The following is an 8,934-nucleotide window of genomic DNA, read 5'->3' as shown; positions in this document are numbered from 1 at the left end:
GAGGAGAGGGAAGGCAAAGCCCCGGACAGCAGAAGAGGGGGAGTCGGAGGGAGCGGGCTGGGAGACAGAGAGAAAGCCCAGGCCCAAATAAAGCCATGGGGGCCACAACTGGGCTGGGTCCCTCTCTGCTATAAATACGCTGGCCGCCTGCAGGTTCGGGTTTGGTGGTCGAGGCTTGGGACCGGCGACGGCCACAGCTGCTGCAGCCTTCCTCAGGCGAGTCTCCTCCTTTCACTCATCCTCCTCCTCCTCCTCCTCCTGCTCATCCAAGATGCCTCGGGTGGACTCGGACCTCAAGCTGGACTTCAAGGATGTCCTTTTCAGACCCAAGAGGAGCAGCTTAAAGAGTCGCTCAGAGGTGGGTGCTGTTATTACTTTGAAAGTTTGGATCAGGTAAATGAGGTGGGGGCCAGTTTSCTGTTAAAGGCCTCTGACACAACAGAATGTATCCCTGTGACAAAAGGACCCTCTGTGTTGTCATCATAATTAAAGTTCTGCTCTTCTGTTGCTGTTTGATGAGTCTGGGTCATAAAACAGTGAGGTGACCTTCTTAAAGGTGACACCAAACAAGCTCAGCCGGTCAGAGCGAAGCTGCACTCAATAAAAACTTCTACAAATACGAGAAGCTTCAGAACAAAAAGGTCAATGTTGGTGAATTTGGATTTTATGTGATTTTTAAAATTAAAAATAACTTTGCATTTCAGAGGTAAACACAACCCTCCTATTTTTTTTAAAACCCACCCACTTCCTCAGCTTCAATCCACATCAACAGATCTGAGAGCGATGAAGATCCTGATTGTAGTTTTAGTGGATTGAGACTTTAAAGTGACAGCAGGGGGGTTGGCGAGCAATATGAAGCACAGGAGACTTCTCAGAAACACGGTTTAAAAATAGAACTCTGTTACAGGCAGGCCACAGAACATTCCATTCGCCTGAGAGATATGAGGATACTGTAACATAACAGATATAAAATAACAAGGATAGTAAACCAAAAACAAACGTTGAGAATGACGGCGGTCCATATGTCCTGCAGGTCTGCACTAACAGGTGCAGGTAGAGTCACTGCAGTTCAGTACAAGTTGTTCTGAGTCATCACGTACGCCGGTCTTCACCCTCATGAGCGTGGTTGACTTTATAAAGCCCCCATCTGTAGAGCAGTGACAGGTTAGTCCACCTCCATCATCAAGGACAGACATCAACAACCGTCATCAGTCAAAGCAACACGAGAGAATACGTGCTGTAGAGAACAGTGTTCCACATTTCAAATACATTTCCATAATACATGAATTAAATCACTACTTTTAACTTCTTTTCCCTCATTTTGTGGAGAAATGTTTAACTCAAAACTGTTTAATCTAGCCCTGTAAAGTGAGTTTTGTTATTTCAGACTGGTCAAATTTACCCCTCAGTTCTCATCCCACTGTCCGTTTGTTTCAGACACACTAAAGTGCGAACCATGAGTCAGCACACGGTGACTGTGCTCCACTGCATGCACCTGCCTCCACCTCCCTTCTCTGAGGCAGAATGAGTTACAGCCTCATTTCAACTGCAGCTCAGCAAACTGTTTCACTGTGACAGTCATGATGCGCTTTTCAGTCCTTTTTTATACCTCCTCTATTTTACCTGGTCCTGACTCAACGCAGACGTAGCTTTAAGTGAAACAGAACAAAAATAAACAAATAAATAAAATAAAAAAAACTCAGAATGCTTGTTACTAATTTTGTCTTTGTAACCAATTTTAAATTGTGACATCAGACAGTATTTAAAGGGGTGGTGTGTATTTTCCAGGCACTTAGTTCATTTCTATACCACAATCAATGTTGCCTTCAGCTGTTATGAAAATACTCTTTATATATCAAAAATAAATTTGACTTTTCATCAATCAATCAAAAAGTCTTGAAATTGGCCTCTGTCTCTTTAAGAACCTCCTACTGTTTCTGACACTCCCACTTCAGCACATTTTCACAACATTGCTTTAGGGGGTGGGTGATTTTTGGGGCGGGAGCTCGGCTGCAGACTGAGCTCCTGGGCGGAGCTTTGTGTAAATAGGCGGAGCTTTGTACCAGTAAACGTTTAGGCAGCTCCACAYGGCTACCATGAGAGATTCAAGGATTTCTCAAACATGCATGAATGAGTCAAAACAACACTCTGAGTATGTTTTTGATGAGGGAATGACATTATAACATATGAGGTTCAAAAAAGTTGATGCTGCATACCCCCCTCCCCTTTAATAATGATAATATGATATACATTGAGATCAATGCACATTTCTATACAATGACAAAATTTGTGCTCTGGATTTAACCCATTACATGTGAGATAAGCTCAACTGGAGCAGCAGGCAGCTCCCAGGGAGTAACTAGAAATTGTGTTTTGCTCAAGGACACCATGACATATGGGCTTGACAAGGAGTTGAACCTGGGGCTTTTTGGCCCCAAGTCAGCTGCCCTTCCACTGCACCACAGCAGAATTTTGTAATTTACACGTCACTTGCAACAACTTGTGTAGCCATGTAACAAGTAAAAAGTGTCCTAAYAGAACAAGAATGATGATTTTAAACCAAATCCAGTTCTCATGCCTTTTACCTGCATTCCCATGGGTTTCCATTAGAGTCAAAAATACATAAACATGTTAACTTGTTGTGACAAATGAAACCTCATGCCACCCAAACAGTACAATATGACCTAGAAACATATTTTTGGCACTAACAGAACTCCGTACAGAGCTGCAGCAGCAAAAAACTGCACTCTGAAACAAAATCAGGATTTACACGTTAAAAACAATCATGTTAATAAATAAACACTCTATAAAGCAAACAGCTGGTGGAGCTTTACCAGGTCGCTATCCTGCATGATTTAAAATGTTCCCTGCTCTTCAGTGGGTCTTGAAGTTCTGCAGAAGCCCGTTAGTCACTCATTCAGTCAAATCAAGTGCGTCAAAGCAGAGTAACATTTACAAAATGCAGGATTGTGATCATGGAGAATTAAGACTGGAGGCAGCAGAATTAGATGCTAATCATCAGATCTAAATGGTTCAGTGTAACCAAATAAAACAGGCTCAGAACAGAAACCATACGTGGTGCTAAAGTAAAGTGTGATGTTTTATCTTCTTCAACTTCAGGTGGATCTTCAGAGGACGTTTACATTCCGCAACTCCAAGCAGACCTACACGGGTGTCCCCATCATCGCAGCCAACATGGACACTACAGGAACGTTTGACATGGCAAAGGTTTTCAGTAAAGTGAGTGAGAACTCATCCTCCCCTCCTCCCCTGTGTTTTCTGAAGTGGGGTAAATTCAAAGACTTTGTTTCTGTCCTCAGCACACCCTCTTCACAGCCATCCACAAGCACTACTCTGTTGAAGACTGGAAAAACTTCGCTGCCAATCACCCAGAATGCCTAGAGGTGAGCTCGCTGCTGTTTGCTTCAGGACTTTGGTTGTTTCTTCGAAGAAACCAGAGCAGAAATCCTGTCCACTGAGAGCAGTTTGTTTCCCACAGCATGTTGCTGCGAGCTCAGGGAGCAGCACCGCCGATCTGGAGAAGCTGTGCGCCATCTTGGAGGCCATTCCCGCCCTCAAGTACATCTGTCTGGATGTGGCCAACGGCTACTCGGAGTACTTTGTTGAGTTTGTCAAGACGGTGAGAGAAAGGTTTCCCAAACACACCATCATGGTAAGGACCACCTTCCCTCGAGTTGACCTGCAGCTTGACTCCTGGCCTGTGTGAGAGCCTGCTTTAACACTGCTGGTTTCCAGGCTGGGAACGTGGTGACGGGAGAGATGGTGGAGGAGCTCATCCTCTCTGGTGCTGATATAATCAAAGTGGGTATCGGGCCAGGTGAGCGAGTTTTATCATCATCAGCAAAGGCTCTAAAAAGTTTTAGAGTTGCTATCATGAGAGGCAGGTTCTTGTTGCTGCAACAGCTCAACAAGTCGAGACAAAGATGGACTGTGTGTTGTGTGTGTGTGTCTGCACAGGTTCTGTGTGCACAACCAGGATCAAGACCGGAGTTGGTTATCCACAACTCAGTGCTGTTATAGAGTGTGCAGACTCAGCTCACGGACTCAAAGGACACATCATCTCTGTAAGCCCCTCAGCCTCAGACACATACTTTAAGACTGAAGGATTGATAAGAGAGTGGAAGAGGTCAGTTTTTAATGAGCACCAGTAAATACAATGGTCAAACATGGATTGAAGTGAGTGCAGGGTCTAAACATAAACATAAAATCAGCCTGTTTAAATGTAATTTAATCAACATGTGAAGTCCTACAATTGGATCCATTTTTTTTTCAACCGACAACCCCATCTAAAAGCCCTGAACAGGTGATCAGGTTATGATGTGTTGGTGGTAAAAGTACAGGCTCATTATTATCAGTAGTTCCCTTTGTTTGTATTTATTTCCAGTTAATGGAAGACTATTTTGGTCTTGATTGAAATGAGATGTTTGCACCTGTTTATGCAGATTAGAGCAGTTTAGGGCATCGGATCTGCAAGGTGCAGCTGGATAACTGTAATTATGTTTTAACAGTGTATAAACACCACATAGTGAAAACTGACAAAGAAATATTGTTTAGCTGTTGAGTTTTGAGGTAAAGGCCCTGTCACACTAACGTTTTACATAATTTGTGCCAACTTATGATGTTAGACACTGGAGATGTCAACATTATAGATAGAAGCCTCTTTTGGAAGTTTACATACTGTAATGATTAGAACAAATATATAAAATGTTTGAGTCATAACATTTTCTTACGTTGGCATAAGTTATCTAAAACTTTACAGTGTGACAGGGCCTGAGCTTTCTGCAGCAAGCAATGAATCAATCAACATTTATGTCAAAAGGTGCACAAAGTGCTTCACAGTACCAGAAGGCCACTTGGTATTAAAAGATTAGATTAAAAAAGGCCCAGATCAGTGAAGGAGCACACGTCTTCAGATAGTTTGTTCAAACTGGTTGCAGCAACTGAAAAGGCTCAGTCATCCCAATGTTTGTTTTTAGATTTTGGGACAAACAGTAAGGTTTAATTCTTTTATACTCCAGAAAAGCTACTAGATCAGTTAAGTCAGGTGGGGCGAGACCATTAAGAGCTTTAAAAGTGAATAATAAAAGTTTAAAATCAGTTCTAAAAACAAAACTGGAAGCCAGTGGAGAGAAAACAAAATGAGGGTGATGTTGCATTTTGGACCATTTGAAGACGTCTGAGGATTGGGAGATACAAGACATTACAGCAGTCAAGCCTTGAGCTGATAAAAGCATGATGATTTAAAACAAAAGCTTAACTTTGGTTAAAAGATGTAGCTGATGAAATCTGGCCTTTTACGGAGGATATATGTTTGTCGAATTCAAATCCTTGCCAAAAGTCACCCTTAAAGTCTGAACTTGGCTGTCTAAGCACCAAAGTTACGTCGCTCACACTCTCTGTTTTTTTCTTAATTTAAAACTAGAAAATGATGAAGCCACTGCTCAATATCTGCAATACATTTAATTAAAGTAGTGTGAAAGTGGACACCTTTGGGCTTTAAGGGTAAAAAAAAATTGTAAGTCATCCGCATTTAGCTGTGAAAAGAAAAGCAGTGCAGCAGTGCACTTTCCAATATTAAAACAAGGCAGTAGAAAACAGCATCAAAGCTATTAGAACTGTTTGCCCATGAAATTGTATTTATGGTTTGATTTATTCACTCTTCAGGATGGTGGCTGTAGTTGCCCCGGAGATGTCGCTAAAGCCTTCGGTGAGTAAAAACGGCACACGTTTTGTCTCGTCGTGCGCTCTGAACACAATCATTCACCTCCACTTCACTCGCCAGGTGCCGGGGCCGACTTTGTGATGATGGGAGGAATGCTGGCGGGCCACGACCAGTGCTCCGGGGAGACCATCGAGAAGAACGGGAAGAAGTACAAACTCTTCTACGGCATGAGCTCGGACACAGCCATGAAGAAGTACGTGGGTGGAGTCGCTGAGTACAGGTGAGATGCATGAAGTTCAAATTAGAAGACACAGTTATAGCAGGTACACTCTATCAGTCTTTGCTTTTTTTTTTTTTTTTGGCCTTCAGGGCGTCTGAAGGGCGGACGGTGGAGGTTCCGTACAGAGGAGATGTAGAAAACACCATCCGGGACATCCTGGGGGGGCTCCGCTCCACCTGTACCTACGTGGGCGCAGCCAAACTCAAGGAACTGAGCCGCAGAACCACCTTCATCCGGGTCACGCAACAGTCCAGCCACATGTTCTCCTAGGAGAGACCCTCTCCCCTCATGACAACCAACAAACCCACATATTATGCATGACTAGAGGGGTCTACTCAGGGTGTCGAAAAGCTCCAAATTCAGCAAAGTTTGACGTGTATTCAACCATTTTAACCACAAAGCAAAACTCTTATCATGTTCTAGTTAGGAACGTATTAGGATTTTGGATTGGGGATAAGAAAATACAAAGCTGCATTTATGATGTAATACTTTCTAGTTTGGAGAAAATGGGATAAAAAGCTAAACGATTGTGTTTTAACGACAGTAATAATGGAACTTATATGAAGTTTGGAGTATTAGGACATTTACAAAATGTCAATAATTTGCAAAGATATTCAGCAGGTGTGCATGAATTTATCGTGATCAATCAGGGAGTCACTTTTTTTTTTTAACTGAATGCAAAAACTTCCAAGTCTCCACATTTCCTCTGGACAAATCACGTGGCATTAAACTCTATGCAGAACTCTGTTTATGTCCTCGGATTCTTTGAAGCGTCTCCAAAGAAATCAGTGTTTGCGTCTGTGTGCATGCAGTCTGAATGTTTCAGTGACGAGGGCGAGCACTTCAAATACTTTGCTGATTTGAGACGCAGCTGCTGTCAGACACGTCCTCCTCGTCTGCGCCGCTTTCAGCGAGCCTGGCGGTTTCAGTCAACCTCATGGACGAGCGGGGCCTGCGACGGAGAGCTGCGAACACCCTTTAACATGGAAAGCACTTTAAAGAAGGTTGCATTGTTTACTTCAATGAAGGCAACAGAACAAAGATGTAGTAATGTGTCATCTCTGTCTGAAAAATAAAATGGAAATGTTTTCATGACTTTTTGAGTTTTCATTTTGCTTGAAGATTAAATCCCAAATTTCTTGCATCATCAAATTTTGGTTTTGATAAGAAAATGACGCATGCAGTCAACAATATAGGAAACACTGCTTTTAGGCAACATTGTTTGTCTTTGAGGAAAAAACAAACATTTTGCACAGATTTCAACAGTGTGGCTTTAGACAGTGTCCTGCACTGATCTGTATTAACTCCAAACCTGCCATCTGCTATAAACATTCACTACAATAAGTTTAATAAGTCTTGCTTTTGACATGAGATATGAGGTGTTTTCTGTGAAGTAGTTCTCAGTAGTTAATATCTAACCTGTTGTAGGCAGCAGCCAGTAAACAGCAACAAACTAAACACAGGTTCAGGTGCAAAAACGTTAAAATCAGCAAATACGGCAGTTTGTTGCATCTGTATAGTTTTCAGTTTGAGTTATTTCATGTGTAAATTTATTAGTTTCTGCACACATATTTAACTAAAATGTGTTTACTGTTGATGTTACTGAACCTGAACTTTGTCTTCGAGACAATCGTTATTGTTTTCTGTTGGAAAGGCCACGTTCGGTTACCACATCTGCAGTAAGTAAACCTAAAACTTTAAACAAAAATGTGTGTTTAGTTGATTATTTCTTTGTTGTAACAATGCTTCTTGGCAATAAATCGCATATAGTTGGAAAGGCTGTTAATTCCCCTTTTAAATGGTGCCACATTTGTAAGGAACATGCATTTGTGGGTTGTGCACATAAAAGAATTGCCAATCTTCTTTGCCAAACAGCTTATTTTGAGCTTCTGGTACCCCCAAGTGTTTCCAATCAATAATATTTATTGCCAAGAAGTATTGTTACAACAAATAAAATAATCTACCAAACACTACTTTCCTTTTATTTGTGCGAAGTTAATAAATCAGCTGAATGAAACGATCTTCTGATTAGAGTTTGTAATTCAGTCTATCGACCATTAGAGGGAGCTAGTGCTTCGTTTCAGAAAACCAGAAGTGAGGGTTTAAACAACGTTGAGCATGAATATTCAGGGTGTCATGAGTGTAAGTGCATATTTTTGTGTGGTCATTTAAAATAAAGACACCATTTGTCCATTTTCTCCAGATATGTCAAGGTTTCATTTTCCTTTTCAAAGAGGTGCATTTACACTGATGTCAAATACATACACCAACAGAGTTTCTCCATTGCTATAGAGGAATAGGGTGGTGAAACATGGGGACTTGGTGAGTACAGTATAGTACAAACAAGTTGGCTGGGATTCGCTGCGGCCCGCTGCAGGCCAGACTGTCCGTGTCGGACTGTGCTGATGTCTGGTTGTCTGCCACCGTCTCACAGGGCCAGAAAAAGTTCAGTTCAGTACTTGGTTGTAGCAGGTTAGGAGCCAGATCTAGACAAGCCTCGAGGCTGAGTGTTCAGAATTGGGCAAATGGGGAATCAGCTGAGTTGTCCAGCTGATGGTTAAAGCTCCGCCCCTCTCCGGTGGCAGTGGGCGGGGTCAGAGGTCAGGAATCAAACAGCCTGTCCTCTGATGAAGTGTTTGTTGTTTTTCGCCGTGCACAGAGGCGGAGCAGACGTTCAGTACGCTGAGGAGTTATCCAAGGCATCTCCAGCATGTCACACATCATATAATAATTTATAGATACCTGTCCATAAAGACATTTATTAATCAAATCAAAGAATAAATCAAATTATATGTGATAAATTACATACCATATGACCCATGTTAAACAGCCCACTATGTAAAGTGATTCAGGTGAAATTAAACTGTCATGTGGGCGTGTACGCTTTTATTAATTTTTTTAATTTATTTTTAATTTGTTTTTCTGCCTGAGTTGGTTATCCAGCGCTATGGACATTTAAGAGACAAAAAAC

The 8,934-nt window shown here is 41.9% G+C and overlaps 1 protein-coding gene across 1 annotated transcript; it reads left to right on the top strand.

Annotated features, from left to right (window-relative positions):
* gmpr (guanosine monophosphate reductase) lies at positions 1 to 7,058 on the top strand. The gene is made up of 9 exons (XM_014005869.1): positions 1 to 358; positions 3,121 to 3,240; positions 3,321 to 3,404; positions 3,500 to 3,673; positions 3,757 to 3,838; positions 3,979 to 4,085; positions 5,686 to 5,728; positions 5,804 to 5,963; positions 6,053 to 7,058. The coding sequence occupies exons 1-9, from the start codon at positions 272 to 274 to the stop codon at positions 6,231 to 6,233; spliced, it is 1,038 nt and encodes a 345-aa protein (XP_013861323.1). The 5' UTR covers positions 1 to 271; the 3' UTR covers positions 6,234 to 7,058.
* The last annotated feature ends 1,876 nt before the right edge of the window (positions 7,059 to 8,934 follow it).

This window comes from Austrofundulus limnaeus, unplaced genomic scaffold, assembly GCF_001266775.1.
Source record: "Austrofundulus limnaeus strain Quisiro unplaced genomic scaffold, Austrofundulus_limnaeus-1.0 Scaffold32, whole genome shotgun sequence".
Classification (NCBI taxonomy): domain Eukaryota; kingdom Metazoa; phylum Chordata; class Actinopteri; order Cyprinodontiformes; family Rivulidae; genus Austrofundulus; species Austrofundulus limnaeus.
This window is presented reverse-complemented; position numbering and strand designations above follow the sequence as displayed.